This window comes from Bemisia tabaci, chromosome 3, assembly GCF_918797505.1.
Source record: "Bemisia tabaci chromosome 3, PGI_BMITA_v3".
Taxonomy (NCBI): Eukaryota; Metazoa; Arthropoda; class Insecta; order Hemiptera; family Aleyrodidae; genus Bemisia; species Bemisia tabaci.
The window spans coordinates 18171701-18193155 of record NC_092795.1 but is presented as its reverse complement, the minus strand read 5'-3'; the positions used below and the strand labels follow the sequence as shown (position 1 = coordinate 18193155).

The following is a 21455-nucleotide window of genomic DNA, read 5'->3' as shown; positions in this document are numbered from 1 at the left end:
AAATCTAAGAACTTATATTTTTTCATTTTTAATTTTACTCAACTGATAATTTTTAAGAGATTTAAATCCACGGACCAAATCCTCTTTGGAAGTTCTGCTGTTCAAGAGGTGAAGGTCTATGGTCCCAGGCAACTTTTAATTTCTCAATTCAATTAAAAGCTCACTGAAAACTGTATTATGTAGACACAGTAAACACTTTTGAACTGTATTTGAATATGTTACAAAATCTAAAGTGGTTCATAATCAAATGTGTAAATAGTGTTATAAAATCAAACAAAAAAAAAAAAAAAAAAAAAAAAAAAAAAAAAAAAAAAAAAAATGATGGGAGAAAAAAAGAGGAAATGAAAAACTTAGCCAAGAAAATTCAGAAGAATCAAATCACTCGAGAAGACTTGATCAACTAAAAAAGGACAAATATCACTTTTAAACTAAAATGAAATTTATCTTTAAAATTTATAAATATTAAACTTTATATCTTACATGTGGAATTAAAGATTTTTTGGATTTTTTTTTCTTTTTAATCATATTCCTATTTTTAATTTTCTTTTCTCCTTTAGTTTTAGTTGATTCTGATAATTTTATTATGGCTAATTCAATTCCTACAACCAAGAGAGTGAAGCGTCCTGACTTCCTGAATTTAAAATCGGCTTTTGTTTTTCATTCTCTTTTATTTGATCCTAATCTCTCCTCTTTTTGCTTTTTGTCTCAGAGAGTGAATTATTCTTATAGACTAATCCTTCTTCTCAAATGTGAGCGTTCAGGATAATTTTTAGTTTTGATCTCAATTTTGATAGTCATTATTTTATCAATTTACTTATTTTTACCGTTTAATTACCTACGGTGCACACTGATTAAATTCAAGTCATGAAGAATAATGTTTTTGTGAGCAATATTAATTTAGAATTAATTAGAAAAATTTGTTCCTTTACGCTTGTACATTTCAAATTATTTATGAAAACTTGTTTTGTAGGTTACACTCAAAAGAAAGGAAACATAGAAACGAATTATGAGAAAAGTGTTTATTCAATAAATAATTTGTTTTTTTATAGATAAGTTTATAAATAAAGTACAATCTTAAAGTAAAGAAATTAAAACAATCTGTACGAAAAATCACAAATTTCATTTGTAATGTCTTTTTTGGTTTAAATTTCATAACAAAACAACTGCTGAAGATTAAAAAGTACCTACCTAATAACATATCACTTTAACAGAACCTGACAGTCCAAATATTTTTCATTCTTAAAAAAAAAAAAAAAAAAAACGAATAAATAAAATAATTAAGCATTAGGTATATGGTTTGGTGGAAAAGCTGTAAACTTGAGCTGTCAGATCAGATCTGCAAGATTAGATCTTGGTTTATGTACACATTGTTATTATTTTTTTACCGGCCATGTATTTGTTCCTACATTTTTACTTGGACTTGAATGTGATTTGCACATGACTGCATTATTGATCATGTGAAAATGTAGAGTGGCAGAAACCTGATTGTACCAGAAATATCAAATTGATTAATTTACGGGTCAAAGAAATTTTCAAAGGATTTGATCAAAGCAGAATTTTTGTCAGAAATGACCTCCTTATTCAAGATCTCAATCTAGTTATTTCTCCCTACACATCCATTCAAAACATTCAGATTTAACAAAAACTAGATTTGTCAAGATAATCGTAAATAATGTAAAATTTTAAAAAGTTAAAAACGGTTTCACATTCACTTGCATAAGTTTAAGATATTTTGTCCAGATACGTTTCAAGGCTTTTATCATCAGCGGCACAATTCCTTTTATGCAAGTACATTTTAAACTTTTTTAAAATTTTACCTTTTGAGTTGTGACATGATATAAACTACGGATTACTTCTGCCGATGATTGCAATAATTCTAGTAACTTGTAAAATTTTACAAGACTGTCCTCTCCATTTTAAAAATTTGATAGGTTTCTAAAAAAATATTTAAGCAGTTTCATTGGTTATGTTTCATATCTATTGGATAGTTTCTTTTCTGTCTTATTTTTTAGAATTCACTGTTTGATTAAACAAAAATATTGCAGATCGATTATTTTCCAGTTTCACGGACATGACATATTGACTAAAAGTTTCAATGAACTTCATAAAATTACAACTAGAAAAGAAAGTAAAAAAGTGAATATATGAGAAAGTTACTTTCATTCAAAATGGCAGAACAAATGAAGGAACCCCATGCAAAATTCCCTTAGGGAAGCTGAGATGTTAAAATACGTTAAATAAAAGCTCTCATCATTTTTAGGCCTTCAAATTCGACAGTTACTCACTGATTTTTTATAATCCAATCACTTAAAAATATTGGATGTGCACATTATATAATTGGTACAATGTTAAACATTTCAAAGATATCCCCCCACCCCTTCAAACTAATTATTGTAAAATTATTCAAATATAATTGCAATTTTTGGAGTAAAGAAAAAAACAATAGAGGAAAGAAAAATAAATAAAATGAAAGAAAAAAGGCAACTTAATACCTATTTAAAATTAGTTAAAACTGAGAGGCAACGATAAATTTGTGAGCTACCCTTGAGTAAAGGTATAAATTGTAATGATTAAAAATGGATAAAAAAAATTGAGGTTGTTTTCATATCCAAAAAACCATTAACCATTGAGCTAGAAAAAATATTGGCTTAAAATTATAAAGGAACACTTACAATCGTACTTAACTGAATATTGAACTAACAGCTGGAAGTGACCGTCGTTATTTGATCAATTAAAGAGCAAAGATTATTGATGTGAGACAGCGTTTGCGACTTTTCTTGGCTCAATTTTTCATTGGTAGCTTTCAATTCGTCCATCTGGCAATCTAAGAGTGCAGCTTCTTTTTGGTAATAACTTAACATTTCTTTTAATTTGAGCACCTTTTCCTGTAAAGCAGCCGTTTCCAAAGCTCGTTCTGTGAACAAAAATTGTACAACAGATTAAAATAACAAAAAATTAAAACAAAAAAATTAGGGTCATGGGACGACTAATACTAAAATGTAAGAGAAAAGAGAAATTCAGACTGAAAGTGTCAGCTAAATCAATTGCTTTTGCGTCCTTTAAGAGTATTAAATAAATAAAACCTGAGATTATTTTCCTAAATTCTTTTGATAACAGCAAAGGGAAGAAAAGATAATTCTGAAGTGTAGACGATTCCCGAAAAAAACTATCTATGGCTGTAGACTTCATCTTTAGAGATTAACACAAAAAAGCTAAGAAAACCAAAAAAAGGAAAGATAATTATGGGGGCCATACAAAAATGTTCAGTTACTCGAATCTGGCATGTTGCACCCAATTAACTCAATGGCAGCCAAATCCGTAGTGGAAGTACTTACAAAAATAATAAATAAATTAATGATGCAAAAAACCTCCTCAAGACATCCACTTCCACACACATACTTCATGGGTATTACATCTTATTAACCACCATCAACTCAACATTTATAAATGGATGATTCCTTTACATTTACAGCATATTTAAGACAGCCCTTGCAACAAGGCGGGCATTGCAGAGAGAATTTTTTATTGTGAGCAAAAGTTGCGTTATTAGATTATCTTAAATGGACATGATCAGGGCGTCGGTTCAGAAAAAAACATGTTATCGGGTGCAAAACATACCTTTAGCGTAGCTATGATAGGTAACAAGAACCTCCTCGATTCCAGGCCATTTCAACATTTTTTCTTGTAAGGAACTGTTCTTCTGCTGGATTTCTTCATTGCAGTAAAGTACTAATGGCGTCACTGCTTTTCTTCTCCTTCGTTCAGCAAGAATTTCTTGCCATATTATTTCATGCTCTAAAAACAAAACAAAACATTCATCATAAAGAGGCATGCGAGTTCAAAAAATCATAGTAAATGGTATGATGATATGCAACCAGAGAATTGCTAGAATTTTGAAATGAACAGAAGTAAGGGAACTTTTCAACCAAGTGACTGGTGAGTCGCGATGGGTTGCATGCAAAAGAGGGAAGGCTCCAAACCTACGGTCTTAATATGGGAAGGGTAGCTCACCCTAGCATAAAAGCTGCGTTTATCATAAAATTGTGACAGAAAAAGAAAAAATAGGGAAGGTTAGGACTTAAAAAGAGAAGGCCATTTTTAAAAATATATGGGCTAGGAGTTTTCTGTAACTTTGAAAGCAAGAGGCTCTCGACTCATCTAAGATTTTGGAACCAAAGAAAAAAAATACATCAATTTTTTCATAAAGAGATATTTTGTATCGTACAAGGCAGAAGAACTTCCCAAAACTGTGTGGTTCTTTTCATTTGTATACTATCTGGCTAGAGATTTGAAATAAGGAGTCGATGAGTAGCACAAATAATGAGTTCGTGAATCAGTTTCTTCTTTTAAAAATACCTTATTTACATTATTCAGTCCAAAAATAAATTCCCCAAAATTTAATGGTCACTTTGTTTGGGTCAGGAGAAAGCTAATTCTAACTCCTTGTGAAAAAAAGGAATTTAAAATGAAATTAGCGATTCTTTTATTAGTTGAAAATATCCACAAAAAGGGAAGAATGGAACAATTCGTCGGACCTCTGACGTAAGGGCGTATCTCAATTTCTACATGAGCCGTGTTCTCCGTATGATCTCATGCTTTCCAGGGATCATGTGGAATTAGAGATACGCCCTTAAGTCAGAGGACCGACGAATTGGGGGCGTTTAATAATATACGTAAGTAATGCTGAATTTGGGATATTTTGACCCGTCATCCCTTCTCATAACGCTTTCAAAAAACGAGTAACTATCCTGTACGTAACATGTGAAATAAAATGGCGTAACGCTCTCCTCGACTCCTCTCCACCCTAGAGTATGATGTATTTTATGAAAAGACTCACAACTGATCCAATTTCCGTATTTATAGGACAAACTGATAGCTGGACCTACAATCTAAATGATTAAAAAAAAAAAAAAAAATCACCATTTAAAGATTACTTACCCTGCTTTTCTTGCTCAGAAAGACACTGTAGCTCAAGATAGTCCATGTAAGATAACTTTTCATTTGAATTAGTAAGAGCCCGAGGAGACAAAATTGGATGGGGAAGATCAAGAGACTGCGGAGGATTCTTATCCTGCGGGGCCTCTGTTTGACTAGAAAAATCCATTTCAACAGTTGGGACTGCTCTTCGCCGAGATAACTTACACAGCTCCAAATCTGGAAAATAGGAATGAATCATTGTAATATGATTTTAAGAGGCACATAGTAAAGGGGACAAGTTCCTGCAAGATTCATCAAATTCACCGACTAATCCTCCATAAAATTTTTCAAGATGCACAGGGAGGGGCACCACTGATTTTTTCCAAAATCAATCCATTAGCCAAATTCCTCTGTGCAAACACCAATTTAGTTATGATCGCAATTAGTTGAGATTTGATCGGAAGATTTTTGAGAATTCAGCCTGACCTAACACCCTGAAAATTGGCATTGAAAAAAGAGCAATCATGTAGCAATAAATTACAAGGGTTTGATAATACTACCTACCTACCTAAAAACGTAACGCTAAATTTTGGAAGTTTTAGAAAAAGTGACAGGTAATAATGTTATTTGCTCAGCTAAATCCGTTGGTTTTGGACTCAACAGGGCCTTATGTTGCGACTCCATTGGTGGTATCTGCATTATTGATTTTTAAGATGTGAGTAAAACTCCAGCTTACCATTACGTTTTGCTAAAGTAGTTAGACCAAATATTGCCAGGAATCTGAGCTTCCGTGGAGGAGCATCTAGTTTATCCGGTGGCCCTTTTGTTAAGAATACATTCGATAAAAAATCCTCCGTTTCATCTACATTGTTGGCTTCCGGATTCAGTCGTTTTCGCTCAGCTTGGTCCAAACGGCTTATAATGTTCTGTAAAACAGAGAAAGATAATTTAATAAAAATAAATTTGGCACTGAAGGCAAGAAAATTCAAATGAAGAGAGCTGAAAAATAAGAAAACCAGTCGTTCTCCTCATTGGACACTTATAGTTACTTGCTAAAAAAATAAGCCTATTTTTTAGTCGCATTTTTATTAAAACTCTGTATCTTACTCACAAATAAAGCATTTAAAATGAAAAATAGGAATATCAGCATTGCAATGTGTTTCTCCACGACTGTAGAAAAGCTATTAGGTACAGGCAATCAGATGTCATTGGTAAAGAACTTTAAAGAACGACCTCGGCTTAGAGCGCCTTCAAATATGGGCGTTACTCTCCGCTTTGCTAGGCAGTTAGATTAGTTGCCTATTCGAGCCAAACCTAACGGAGGCCACTAATTTCACTCGCGAGTGTGCTAGATGGTAGGTACCATGTGTGCATTCAAGCAGAAAAAAATTCCGTCGGAATGCCAAGCATTATGATCAGCACTTTCCGTCTTGGCTCTTCTTTTTTGGAATTTTTACATTTTTATATTCAACACAAATAGAATATAATTTGCCGGCGCCTCATCCAAAGTTCACATGGAATACCTACTATCAGTTAAAAAAATATCCTGGCTTAAAATTTCTTCACTACCTATATGAGTGTGAAGTTGCTATTTATTAGGAAGCGGGTTACTTGTTCTTCCGAGAAATAGTTTTTCATAACCCGCCATACAATGCTCTGGTTTCTGGCCATCATGTTTTTCAAATGAAGATTTGACTGGAAATGATTCCCCATTTACTAACTTTCACAATAACCGGCAGGAGCCAATATAGCATTAGCGGCCGTGGCCGAAAATGCTATATTGGATTTGAGAATTTTGGAAATTTGAGTTTCCTGTCGAAAAATACCCCGTGGTTCAGAGTTTCATGAAACTCGAACAAGCAGATACCAAGATAGCATTTTAAGCCAGGCTTGCCATCTTGGATTTGAGAATTTTCAAAATTTGACTAAAAATTCGAGTTTCCCGTCGGAAAGTACCTCCAGACACCGAGTTTCAGAGAAAACCATCGCACAGGAGCCGAGATAGCATTTTAGGCCACGTCCGCCATCTTGGATTTGAGAATTTCGGAAATTTGACTAGAAATTTGAGTTTCCCGTCGAAAAATACCCAGAGGTATCGAGTTTCATGAAACTCCAACAAACAGAAACCGAGATAGCATTTTAAGCCAGGTCCGCCATCTTGGATTAGAGAATTTTCAAAATTTGACTAAAACTTCGAGTTTCCCGTCGGAAAGTACCGCCAGACACCGAGTTTCAGAGAAAACCATCGCACAGGAGCCGAGATAGCATTTTAGGCCACGTCCGCCATCTTGGATTTGAGAATTTCGGAAATTTGACTAGAAATTTGAGTTTCCCGTCGAAAAATACCCAGAGGTATCGAGTTTCATGAAACTCCAACAAACAGAAACCGAGATAGCATTTTAAGCCAGGTCCGCCATCTTGGATTTGAGAATTTTCAAAATTGACTAAAACTTCGAGTTTCCCGTCGGAAAGTACCGCCAGACACCGAGTTTCAGAGAAAACCATCGCACAGGAGCCGAGATAGCATTTTAGGCCACGTCCGCCATCTTGGATTTGAGAATTTTGGAAATTTGATTAGAAATTTGAGTTTCCCGTCGAAAAGTACCTCCTAATATCCAATTTCAGAAAATTCCATCGGCCAGGAGCCGAAATAGCATTTTCAGCCACTTCAGTCATTTCGGATTTTCGAATTTTGCATTTTTTGAAATTTGACAGATTTTGATTTAAAACGCGTGATACCCAAAATTGAAATTCAGATTCGGATTCCTCGTAAAAAATCGACGCAATTTCATTTATCATACCCTGACACCGAATTCTAGGAGAATCCATCGAACAGGAGCCAAGATGGCATTTTAAGCCACTTCAGTCATTTCGGATTTTTGAAGTTGAAAAATTTTACTTAAAACGCGTGATACCCAAAATCGAAGTTTTGATTCGGATTCCTCGTAAAAAATCGATGCGATATCATGTATCATACCCTGACACCGAATTTCAGAAAAATCCATCGAACAGGAGCCGAGATAGCATTTTAAGCCACGTCAGTCATTTCGGATTTTCGAATTAAGAAAATTTGACTTAAAACGCGTGATACCCAAAATCGAAGCTCAGATTCGGATTCCTCGTAAAAAATCGACGCGATATCATGTATCATACCCGAGCATAGCGTGAAGGAAAGAGACGTAACGTAGACATACTGATTCGAGCATATGAATGCAACGTGGCAACATGGGTAGAGCTCAGTGGGTCAGCGGAGGAGGAAGAATAAGAATTTATCGTAAGGAATTCCTCGCGACGAAACCGAATGTTAGCGCCGGCCGGCGCCTCCCCGTTCGGTTGCATCTCGGGCGACCCCCCGCGTGGCGCGGCGGCGTAGTTCAAAGAGGTGGTACGACAGAATCTAAACGCGTCGTTAAACATTTTTCCTTCACGCTATTTTGACATATGATGCATGAAATTTCATCAATTTTTTACGAGAAATCCGAATCTGAGCTTAGATTTTGGATATCACGCGTTTTAATCTATTTAAAATCGTAGGAGAAATTACAGGATTGTCCTTGAAAATTGATCACACATTAGTGTTTTTTTACGTCATTAAACCTCTTTCCTACACGCTATTCTAACATTTGATGCATGAAATCGCATCAGTTTTACACGAGGAATCCGAATCTGAGCTTAGATTTTGGATATTACGCGTTTTAATCTATTTAAAATCGTAGAAGAAATTACTGAATTGTCCTTGAAAATTGATCACACATTAGTGTTTTTTTACGTCATTAAACCTCTTTCCTACACGCTATTCTAACATTATTGATGCATGAAATCGCATCAGTTTTTCACGAGGAATCTGAATCTGAGCTTAGATTTTGGATATTACGCGATTTAATCTATTTAAAATCGTAGGAGGAATTACAGAATTTTCCTTGAAAATTGATCACACATTAGTGTTTTTTTACGTCATTAAACCTCTTTCCTTCACGCTATTCTAACATATGATGCATGCATATGAAATCGCAGCAGTTTTTCACGAGAAATCTGAATCTAAGCTTAGATTTTGGATATTACGCGTTTTAATCTATTTAAAATTGTAGAAGAAATTACAGAATTGTCCTTTGAAAATTGATCATACATCAGTGTTTTTTTACCCTGTTTTTCTTCTGCGTTCACGTAATGAAATTAGACCAACGGTTGACTCGTCGACTAGTCTAGCCTAATCCCCCAAATCGGTCTAAAGGGCGAACGATTTTATCGGATAAGATATGCGGTCCTAGTTTCCGGGCAATTGCGATTTGATGGAAGCTGCGATGAAGAGAAACGGAAGATATGCGAAACTCGGGCGGATATTAAGTGAAAAACCAGGAAGGGGAAAGGCTTTCTTCCCGAAAAGTTTGTGCTCGGACAAACTTACGTGGTCACTGGAGCATTGTATAGCAGGTTGTGGGAAACTATTTTTTTGCAGCAACAACCAATTGGATCGCATTTTGCACAAAGAAACTGAGAGCAATTCAATGTTGCTGGGATTGTGCAACTTAGGTACAGGCCCGCCACAAGGGAGGGGATACTGGGCCCTGGGTCCCCGTATACTGGGGATACTGGGCACGGGCCCCGGAGGGGGCCCGTGCTGCCTGTGAAAAACCACTATGAATTCACATGCAGCCTTTGTTTCGTGAGAAAAAGTGAAAAATTTACCCTAAAAATTTCACAAGAGGGGAATCAATTTTAGAATTCTTCTTAAATTTTCAAAGAAGTATACCTCTTGGAAAATTTCTATCTATTTTCAAGATTTTCCGTACAGAGGATATTTTTAGTAATTGCGTTTCATTTTCTTCCGTTGTCAGATGCTTAGAGTCTCCAGTCTGGGCATCCTCGACTTCAATGGCTCATGGCTCAACTCCCTTGCTATAGACAAACGAAGGGGGAGTCCAGGGGGGCCTGACCTCTTTAGAATTGAAAATAGTAGGATATGCCCCCCCCCCCCAAAAAAAAATAAAAATTTTCCAGATGCTTTGAATGCAACAATTCGCAAGTATTTAGTGCTGAAAGTAGGGGAAAAAAGTGTAATTATTCCGCAGAAATTAATAGAAAAATTCGTCATGGAAGCTTCAAAATGCGTCCGAATAGATTTACATATTCAAAATTTCTCGGGGGATGCCCGTCCCCCCCCTCCGTGCTTGGGGCTCGGGCCTTAAAACTAGAACCAGGGCCGAGATGGGATGTGGCGGGCCTGCTTCGGTACATTCTTTGCAAAAAGTAAACTTTACGACGGTAATTTTCGTCTTGAATTCATAGTTTATCGGGAATAGAGGTGAAACTAGTTTAAATGATCGATTATGTTTGCAAGGTAAAAAAAAGTGGCACAATCTTAGCGACATTGGAATGCTCTAGGTTCCTTTTTGCAAAATGCAATCCGAGTATAAAAAAATAGTACCAATAATAATCTTGATTTTTATAAGTATATTTTCGAGGTGAGCTTTCCTCTTGATAATAGAAGTATAACAGCTTTATGAAACAAACCTTCATCAGTGCCAAGCACAATTGGACGTATTTATGCTAAAAGGAACTATGTGCATAGGGTTTGCGAGTGACATAGTTCCTTTTAGCAATAATACGTCCAATTGCGAGTGGGTTTTTTATGAAAATGTGAGGTATGAGGATAAAATTACGAACTTACATTGGTGTGACTTTTAGTTGCGGAGGGCGTCAACTGCACATCTTTGGAGGAAGAGAGAGCTTTGGTGAGATCAGGCGAACTGAACACAGGAGGTATGAATTCTACGCTTGAATTGGAGTGGTCGCTAAACGCAGTAGACGTGAATGTGCTCGAGAGAGGCGTTATTTCTTCAGTAGGTACGGCAACGGCATGACTGGTGGGTTGACTTGAATTGGACTCATTATTGTTCGAAGAGGACAGGAGATTTGAAACATCTAGAGCTAGAGGTTTCGTCTTTGGTGTCGAGAGGGGAGCTGTGCCGATAATGGTGGATGGCCTTGAGTTATCCATGGACTTAGGCGATAAATTATTGTTGACTTTAATACTATTGTTATTACTGATCACATTATTGACTTTATTATTCGGACTAAAACTATTTGAGTTTGATTTTTTACTGCTACTGGTTTTTTTACTCGAACTGTTAACTTTACTAAGCGTATTTGAACTAATACTAATTGTTGCATTTTGCTTGAGTTTATTGCCCGCATTACAAACTTTATTACTGAAACTATTACTATTGCTGTGGTGATTTAAATTGGATGGCTTATGATCCGACAGTGCCAGACTATCGTTCAATTTGTGCTTCGTGCTGGCAGTTGTTGAAGAAATACATGAAGTTGTCACAGGGTATGGGTACTTGGCTTGTTGAAGGACCGGTGAGTTGTAGTACGGATCACTACCAAGGGGATGAATCCTGTTATTGAGTAAAGGATTCGACGAGGGGGAAGATAGGAGATAAGGGTAGGTTGATGACGTAGGTAACTCAGACTTATCATTGGCTAAAGATGAGTGACTGTTCAAATACAAAGGGACAGGTTGCGAACCGGATGAAATGGGAACGCAAGGCGCGAGGGAAGAAATTGGTAACAAATCGTTACTGACTAGAGATTGATTGCTAATACTTCCACCGTTATTACTACTACTGAGACTGCTTACACTAGAGTTATTAACTATACCGCTATGCACCGGCAGGATCCTAGAATCAGATTTGAGCAGCGGAGGAGGAGGTGGCTGCGGCAATAGATTATTGTAGTAGTCGTGGTTCAACGACAAATTGGAACTGTTTAGGTAGGACACCGGTTCAAGAGGACTTGGATTCTTGTAGCCATCGTTTGAGGAATTCATTTTTAAACTCATTGAATCGCTCATTGCTGTCACTGAGGGTGAGTGGAGGGGATAGCAGGAAGGTTTTGATAAACTTAGGGATGGCGAGTGAGAGGAATGTTTGGGAGTGGGCGAGGACTGGAATCGGTCCTCGAATGGCCGAACAAACTGAGGTTCCATCATAGGTCCTGTTGAATTAAGTGACGGAGATGCTTTTGGTGTCAAAGACGAAGAAGAGGCGACGGATGAGGCAGTTAAGTGAGGGGAGCTTGTTGTGCTCGGTGTGCATGATGGCGTTCCGGATCGGGACTTTCTCGCTGCAACAGATAAAAGAATACAAATTCGTTTCAGAATGATAGTCAAACTACGGCATAGGCTACTCCACAAGTAGCACAGTGCAACGAAAATATTGAAATTAAATTGCAATTTGATTTCAATATAAAGTCGTAATTTTTTTACCATTAAATTGCAATATTTTCACATCATTTAGTCGATTTATGCCGATTTTAAAAAATCAACAAAATGAGCTCTGTGTCAGAAAAGTAGGCAATATGCAATGCGATGAAAAATTGCAACTTATTTAAATTGTATTGCAATACACTTTCAATAAATGGGACCCCTTCAAACAGGAGCTAGGCAACACACACAACACTCAGTGGAATTTCAATATTTTGACGATGTAATTGCTACGTATTGCAATCGGTGCTACTTGGGGATTTTAGGTCAGGAAACAGAGAGATGAACTGTGGCATTTCTCCATAGGATATAATAATGTGGCCTAGAACCTCGCATGACAAAACAAAACAAAATTCTCTGTGAAAACCATTATAGCCTGAGTCGTGGGACTGACTGAAAAGCTTCATATAGGTATCTCGTTTGTAAGTTGAGTTTTAAGAGCTTGGAGGACTTTGAGTTTTAGGAGACAAATTCAATTTCGCTTCAGTGTTCACGGTTGGGAGAGTTGGTCCAATTTCAATTGCTAGAATAAAATATACAACGTATATGAGAAAAGATTTTATTAACGAGACGAGAAATAGATTTTTTTTTTTTTTTTTTTTTTGAATGTGACCATGCATATTGAAGATAAAATTGAAAGAAAAAAAAACACGTATTTTGCTAGTTGATTTTTTTTTCCTTTTGAAGCGACCAATGACCCTCTTTCATAGAAATTCAGGGTTGCCTCGAAATTGATCAAATAAAAACTCAATTCTTCATCTCTGCAAATATAGGTACCTTACCTGTTAACACATAAATAGTTCATACATAGCTGTCTTACTTTTTGCTAATTTAGGAATCAAATCCCCTTAGAGTAAAGGCCTCATTTGCAAAAGTTTAAAATTTTTATTATTATTTCATTAAATTGCCTATCAACTTACAGGATGCATAGATTATTCATATTCAACGTATCAGAAAGTAAGAATTTCCACTAGCCATTACTTAATACCTCAATTTTCTTTTTTTCCCCTTCCTTTTTTTTCGCACGACCAGTTACTTTAATTTTAATTGATTTTGTGTGATGTTTCTTTGCTATTATAACACTGTTCTCTAGAAATTGTGTACACAAATATTGAGTAAGTTAGCTAAGTTAAATTTTCCTTAAAAAAAATGAAGTGGGGACGCAAATTCAAAAACGCAGCAGCTGAGAATTGTGCTTTTTAGTACTTTCATAATGGGTCAGTTGCACGCAAGAAGTACAGTCATATGGAAAAAGTCTGAAATCCACTCTTTAGTGCAGTTTTTGCGCAATTTGGGACCTCTTATTCAAATTTCCCTAGTCTGGGGGCACTTCTCTCGTCACCGAAAACGAGCAAACGACAACTTCAGCCTGCCTCTGTGGTTGCCGGTAAATGTCAGTAGTTGTCGATTCGTTGCTGATTTTAATTTGTTTTGTTTACAAGTGAAATGTGATCTTCAATAATGGTGCACGCCCAGTCGCCCACGCACATCATCTATCAATTGCATCGATCTGCAGGTTATGTTAATAAATATTATCTGTGTGTATAATCGTCAGTTCCCGTTAACCACAAGAAGCCGTTGCTCGTTGCCCGATACGGTGCAGTGGCTAGAAACTGGCCTCAAACGCTGGAAATTTGAAAATGTGTGTTCAAAACAACGCAAATTGCGCCAAAAGGAGTAGATTTCAGACATTTCGATGTTGCCATCGTGTTTTCGTACCATTTTACCCCTACAAAGACTGTTTTCACGGCTTCATCTCTTGCGTGCAATAGACCAGTTGAGGAAATACCTATTGATTGATACCTAAGAACTAGAGTCATAACATTCTTTTTATAGAAGCACTGATAGAATTTTTCCATGCATTTCTAACATTTTAAAATAATGAGGGAAACCAAGTATTCACTGAGTTCTATGATAAACCAGACAGAACTTTCTGATTCCAAGGTTTAAAGAAGGGATTAAAAAGGCAAAATCAAAGTTTCAAAAAGGAGCGAGATTAGGAGAGTTTTCAAAACCGCAGTGAAGACAGAATACGCACATCATGATCATTCTCATGCGCTCTCTTACCCCCTAAATCTTCATCGTCACAGGTCGTTCCACCTTTCTACCAGGGGCGGGGAGGCGATTTTTTTCGAGTCATCGTTTTTTCCCCGTAATGTTGCGATTTTCCTATCCTTTTCAGTCACTACAAGGCCTCAGAATCCTTGAAAATTTGTCTCTACAAGAAACATACAAGGTCGTCTACAGCTTATAATACAGAATATATAGGAAAATCTAGTGTGCTCCTGGGGGCCCAGAAATAATGAGAGGGCGCGGGTCCCCAAAGAATCCTAAGAATGGGTTATTTTGAAGTTCAAATACTCTTGAATTTGACTCCGAAAAGGCTTAAAATTGCGTTTAAAATGTGTGAAATGTTCAAAATTTACCGGGGGAGGGGCCCCCGAACGACAGGAGGGACTCCCAAATCTAGGTCGCCTCCTAGCTTTTTGACTGCCAGTCCGCCCCGCCTGCGTTCTACTGGTATGCGGTTGTCGACAAAAACGGCGGCGACGGTTCCTTGATGAGCCTGTTCTTGCCAGATATAGAAAATATGACCAATAATTTTTTAATTACACGATAAAGTGGTGAATACTCCCATCTAAACAATGTGATACGGCAACTTGCACAGCTACGGATATGAAGGCGCGATCAGGTTCTCTCAAAAACGTTAACTTCATTCTACTTTGGACGAGACTTTTAATTTTTAAGTGCACCCCTTTCTTTTAGCGTCAAAAGATATCAGGGTGAAAATGCACAAAGACAGACGTATTAATTTTTGAATATATTTTGTAAAGAAGGCATGTGCTTATTAGTATCTCAATCTCTGCAACACGTGCGTTTTGACAAGAAAATCCAACTTGTCATTGGAAATTACGCGGCTATTTTTAGTCGAGTTTTTTGTCTGACAGAACTCCTTATCGATTTTGGTACGGAATCTTGGGCCACCGTTACTGATTAGAATTCGGCACACAAATCTCAAACTGATTGAGTTCAAGGAATTTCACGCCATGAGTTATGTTCCTTCTTGGTTTATTTTTTCAAGAACTTACATAGCGCTTGCTTTTTTGGGATTTAAGGTGATTCAAAAATTGAGTAGCAATGAATCAAAATGGTTCATTACGATAAGATGAGAACTCCCAGGGTAAAATTTTGCGAGTCAGGATGGCTACCAACACATTATCCTGAATTTGGAATGTAGTTACTTTCACCGTTTACTACAACTAGTAGGTATATGTCATCCGTGCAAAATAATAAGCGCATTTATTTTTAGAGTTTCAAATCCCCTGAAAGTTATTAGAATTTTATCGGAGTTTGATAAAGATAAAATTCAACATTAAAACCACTTGGGTAGCAAAGATGTTGAATATTTGCTTGTCGTTAGCGCAAAATAGCAAAATTTCCAATGTTATCGTGAGTAATGTAAGATTTTTTCAATAATTTTTCGCGTGTCATACTATTTAACCAATTGAACTTGACCTTGTGCTGCACTAAACATGCAGCAGACCTCTCATACGGTAAATTGTGCATTGAAACTTTTTTTGTGTGATCAGAATTTTCAGCGTCATGCTTGGATATTAATTTACTCTACGATGATAAATCAAACCATCTAACAGTAGGGAGGAATTTATCAAATCGCACGTAAAATTTCATTTATGAGGGGTGAACTTTTACGATATTGATCAAGGATGCGAAGTTTTAACGACCGTACGACCAATCCAGTCGCGATGGAAAATAATGTAAAGGCCGCCGAAAAGGGATTTTTGAAATATGAAGGCTGCTTTTGCAAACTTGTGCAACTTCTTGTGAATGAGACTATTAAACGCGCTATCCATCCAGAGGGAAACTGCTGATTGCGTTACAGTCAGTGAACTGTCGCTGGAAAAAAAAAAAAAAAAAAAAAAAAAAAAAAAAAAAACTCCAGCCGTGGAAGCCGTATTTACGGAGTTACAGGCTATTAAAATATACCGTCCGCGTTCCGGGCTCAGAGGCCGAAAGTTCCGGGCGGAGCACCGCGGAAAAATCGAAACTACGGCTCCAGCACCCGAAACCTTTGGCCTCTGTGTCTACAACGGTCGGTATGTCTATATACCCCGTAAGTTTATTTCCAGTGTGCCTTTAGCGGCAAAAAGATAGTGAAACGCGCAGTCTCATAGCCGGTGTGATTTTGAAAAAGTTGGTTTCTCAGCGGCAAAGAAAGAACATTGAAAACTGTGTAAATCCTTCGGAAAAAACACAGAAAATGGTAATAGGGATGATGGTCCGGTATGCTTCATTCAGCAACCAACGAGACTCGAGGGAAAGTACATATGAATAACACCAAAAACACAAAACCAATTAGAAGTTGCTGATATCACTTTATTCAGTTATTGACGAAATAAAGGAGTTCTTAAACTCACAAATTCAATGTTTTATTAAAACTAGACATCATACACATTTTGTCTTATTTAACGAACAAAAAGAGACTTTAGAACTATTACATAATCTACAAAATCAAGTTTGCTTGGACATTCCCAAGGCTTCAAAATAGAGGTTTCTTGCGAAATAAACTACTTTTTCAAAAGATCTGAGCCAGAGAATGCCGTGATCATTCTGCCAAAAATTGAGCTGATTCAGAAGTATCAAAAAGAGGGGGAGGGCGGGGGGAAAAACTATTCAACTGAGGAGTATTTTCTAAAGTCAGATGTCAAGTTGTCAGTCTCTTATGATATTAACACAAAGGGCGCAGTTAAAAGTTGAAAGTATAAAGGCTAATTTTGCCCCCTTCATTAAGACAAAAATTCAAACAATTGTCTGAAAAGTTCCCACCATTCTGGTATCAAGAAGTATGTACACGGAAAAAACGAGCTTAGGGTTGGGACCTACATGTTAGTGCTGGACACTAACGAGGGTTAGGTCAAATGGAGCCACCAAGTCAGAGGAGTGCTGGGCACTAAACAGCTCGAGGCTGGGTCACTAAGGTAGAAGTAGTGTCAAGCCCTAAAGTGACTTTGGAGCGAGCGTAAAATATGAAACGCCTCCGCCTGGGATCGAACTCGGATTGCGCCGGTGGAAGACCAGCGCGTTACCACCAGGCTATTGAGACTCCGACGTGTCATGGGTGAATTTACACCTGTTAAGCGCAACTACGTCTCGCGGCATCTGATTAGCACTACTCATGTTCAGTGCCCACCTGTACTGCCTTCCGGTGTTGAGCTGTACAGCGCTTAGACGCCAGCCCTCAACTACTCCCCACTAAACGGCCAGTAGTGCTCAACACTAGTCTTGTTTTTTCCGTGTATATTGCACTATTTTCTATCCTATTGGACGGTGCAGGACTATCCAAATTTCGGAAATTTTTTTAAGATTTCAATTGAGGCATTAAATAATGTATATTTTTATGATTTGATGCATGACAAATAAGACAACAGGAATTTCTAAAATAAACTCGTCCCATAAGAGGTACGTAGAATATACAAACACTCCTCTTTTATACATTTTTCATGCGATCTGAAAAAAAAAAACTAGGCCAATACTATACTGATTTGTTTCTTTTCAATGCAACTATGATGCAGCCTCTGATGCATTGTGAAATTAAATTACATTCATAAAGCCTGAGGTAAGTACTTGTGATTTTTGACCGAACTTGTGCAAAAGTATACCAACTACACACACGTGTGTACAATGACCATCATAATTCAATTTTTGGCTCAACTTCATCAGCATGAACTTAAAGTGGGCTATTGACATACATATTAACTGATTTTTCTTGAAAACATAAAAATATTGCGCTCCTCTTTCATTAATGGGATAATCACTTCTATTCTAAATTTATCATATGTTCAGTTTTTTCGGAATAAGTGGATTTCAACTTTAGTCGGAAATATATGGGAACACAAATTACTATTTTTCAGTGAGAAAGTCGACAGTTTCCTTCCATAATACTTTTGAAGATATCCTGGTTGCTGCGTATGCTGATCTACCTACAAAATCAGCGGTGATGTGACTTTAGGAAAATCACTGCGTTGTTGTTAGATTCACTTGTAACATTTACAAGTGAGTGAAGCTTTTATCAGGTAAAGTTGTACACATGCTGAGAACTCTCATGCTAGTGAGGCTATTTGTTGATATCATGTTTTTCTGTTTCCATTTGTCGGCACATGAACTGATTTCCACGGTGAATTACACTTTGAATAACACATAGTTGTACAGCAAGTAAAAGGAAAGTTACAGGTAGCATAATCTAAGGACTAACAAATAGTGAAAACTTTGAAAATAAATTAAAAGTTTCATTAGAAAACTCACTTTTACTAAAGTTCCGAATATTAAAATGAGACGTAGACGACTTTTGTCACGATTGAGAATGTTAAGCGAAATTCTCGAGACGTCCGTCTGATTTTAATTTCCAAAATTCTAGCGCGAGTGAGTTTTTTAACAATATAGTTCAAGAGTTCATTTCCAGAGATAAGTGAACATGCCAGACTTGAATCACTATTTCTGTAAAAATAGACCACTAGACAAGGTACGAATTTAAGCGTTCTGGGAAAAGTTTCCAATTTAAAATTTAACCTAGAACACGATTTTCGCGACAAAGATTAGTGAAATTAACTTCCAACTAAGATACTAACGTATGCATTTGTCACTGGTTACAAACAATTCGAATTTCCCGTTCACATGAAAAAAACATAGTCTCTGTGCTAAAGCGGTTTTGGCGTGCTTCTTAAACGAGCAGTATTCATTCCCTCTCTGCCCTTGGATGGTCAAAGTGTAAACAACATGCAACAGCTGAGCCGAAATGCCGAGACTGAGTTTGCCATATTTTTATACACCCTAGAGACTGATACAATAACCTTCAGTGCGCAATTTGACTTGTGAGGGATCATGGTTTGTTTTTTGAGAGCGGGAAGTTTGAACTCATGCTTCAAAACCGTAAAAATCGGGTGTTTTCTGGACGAATTGTATTCAACGAAAAATTTTAATGAGAAAACATACACCATAATGCTTAAATTTATACCTTGCCTCGTGTTCCATCGTCAACAGGAATGTTAAGTGTCCGATTTAAAAAGAGGTAGGAATGCCGAAATTTATAAGCTTGCTAAAGACAGCAGTGCAAAAAAAAACTCTTGGGAAAACACACCCTGAAAACTCGAACTATCTAAACTGTAGGCCTGGATATAAGAGTTCTCTGGATTTTCAGATTTTTTAAGCATTAAGAACCCCAACTTTCCCCTTGCCTTTCAGTGTTTTTTTTTGGCATGGTTTATGAAACAGTTCTAACCATGAACAATTCCGAGCGCGAAGCGCAAATGGATCGAGTTCATGCAAAAGGAACCAACCAAAATTGAGTTGAAACTGAGAAAAAGAGGTTTGAAGTTTTATTCCTGCAAAAGGCTCAATGTAGAAAATGAGCTTTAAACCCTCTTTTCACAGACTAATTTCTCTTTTTCGACTACCTATCAGTTTTTGGCAGGAGAAAATTTACAACTAGTGGAACTCAAAGACAATCTAAACTCAATTTCTACGAAAATGTGGGTTGGTTCCTTTCTGATAAACTCGGTCCAAATAATGGACCATTAGACAAAGTACGAACTTAAGAATTCTGATACATGATTTCCGACTAACATTTCACGTGGCTTAAGATTCGCGCAACGCAACTTACTGAAATCAACAATATCTGACTGAGATATTGATTTGTTTTACATTGGATACGGGAATTTCGAATTCCCCGCTTACAAGAAAAACAATATGGTCTATTTGAATTCAATCGCGCACTTTAACGGTCTTGGCAAGTTTTCTAATCGATCTGCGTGCCCTCGCGGTGTGCTGATTAAAGTGTTAAAAACGTGGAACAACTAAACCGAAGCACCGAAATTGAGGTTGTCATATTCCCATACCGCAGAGACTGTTTCAGTGATGTTAATACGCTATCTGACTGACGTAGACTTCAGCTTTTTCATGAGTGGGAGGTTTGAATCCACGCATTAAAAAAAGTTAAAAATCTTCATTAGGAGTTTATATCAGTTATTTTCGTAGCGCGAATCGTGTATTTCTTGATTGGGAAACACGCATTATTAATAGGCTTTTTGCAGCTCGCCTGGTGGTCCATTGCGGAAATTTCACGTTTTTATGGAAATGATGATTTGCAGAAATTTGCACCATTTGGTAACGCTGCCATGGTCCAACACGATTCATCCAAATTTCGAGGATTCCATGGTAAATGAGATTGTATCTGCACCGTAGAAAACCCTTGGGAGCTAACAAGGGCAGTCATGCGTCGTGATTGAGAAAACCAAAACGCCTGCTATTGTTAGTGTATGCAATACGGACATCCTGAGAACACGAATAGTTGTATCCAGACCTAGCCATAGAAAAAGCCGGAGCGCCTTCGATTTTTCCGCTTGTGATAACAAAATGGATCACCTGTTTCTTCCATACGACGTGGTTGCACGAAAAAAGGGAGGTTTCAGTATTTTATCGAACAATAAAAAAAAAATAAAATAATGAAGTCTATTCATTTGGAAATATTTCGAATTATTTTACGGCGATTACACGCTTCACCTATCACTGAATTTTCTCATTTCATCACGCATCAGAAAACGTTAAATATCTTCTTTGGGAGTTAATTTCAGTTATTTTCTTTGCGCGAATCGTATGTTCTACGTGAAATTTAAACAAGGAAACCTAACTGACATAGAATCAAAAATCAAACTCTTGTTTGTTTAAAATTATTATTGTCAAAGAGGTCTAATATTTTGAAAAAGATTGAGTTGTTACATGATAAATAGAGCAGATGAAAATGAACGGTCGTAATGCCTAAAAATGTAAGAATAGAACAGATGAAGAAAGGCGGGGGTTCATTCCATCACATGTCATGGATACACGTGCACGAAATTCCCAAACGTGATTTCAATGTGAATGTTAACACTCAAAATCGTACGTAGGTAATTCACAGGTTAGAATTTATTTCTCAAAATTTTACCGAAAGAGCCGTGGGTATACAGTATTGCCTGAATTTTCCGCTTCTCTGATGTGAGGTCGTACCTCGATTTCTACATGAGCCCCAGAAAGCATGGCAGGGTGTCTACTAAAACAGGCTGGCCACAAATCAGTACTTTTTCAGTACATTTCCAAGAAATTCGGTACCTCCTCAGCGGGAAAATTCAGTACTTTTTCAGTACCTCCAGTTCATGACGAAATTCGAAAAATTTGAATTTCTAGCTCAAATTGCTACAAAATTGAAAAAAATCCGGACCTT

The 21455-nt window shown here is 36.9% G+C and overlaps 1 protein-coding gene across 3 annotated transcripts in view; it reads right to left on the bottom strand.

Annotated features, from left to right (window-relative positions):
* Positions 1 to 277: 277 nt before the first annotated feature.
* Positions 278 to 21455, bottom strand: part of LOC109044252 (uncharacterized) — a 70018-nt gene continuing 48840 nt past the window's right edge. For all 3 annotated transcript variants that reach the window (XM_019061873.2, XM_072297956.1, XM_019061874.2), the window contains exons 17-21: positions 10586 to 12045; positions 5654 to 5843; positions 4939 to 5154; positions 3619 to 3795; positions 278 to 2914 (exon numbers count right to left, since the gene is read on the bottom strand). In XM_019061873.2, coding sequence (XP_018917418.2) covers positions 2697 to 2914; positions 3619 to 3795; positions 4939 to 5154; positions 5654 to 5843; positions 10586 to 12045 — 2261 coding nt within the window. In that variant the 3' untranslated portion in view covers positions 278 to 2696. The remainder of the gene's footprint in view (positions 2915 to 3618; positions 3796 to 4938; positions 5155 to 5653; positions 5844 to 10585; positions 12046 to 21455) is intronic.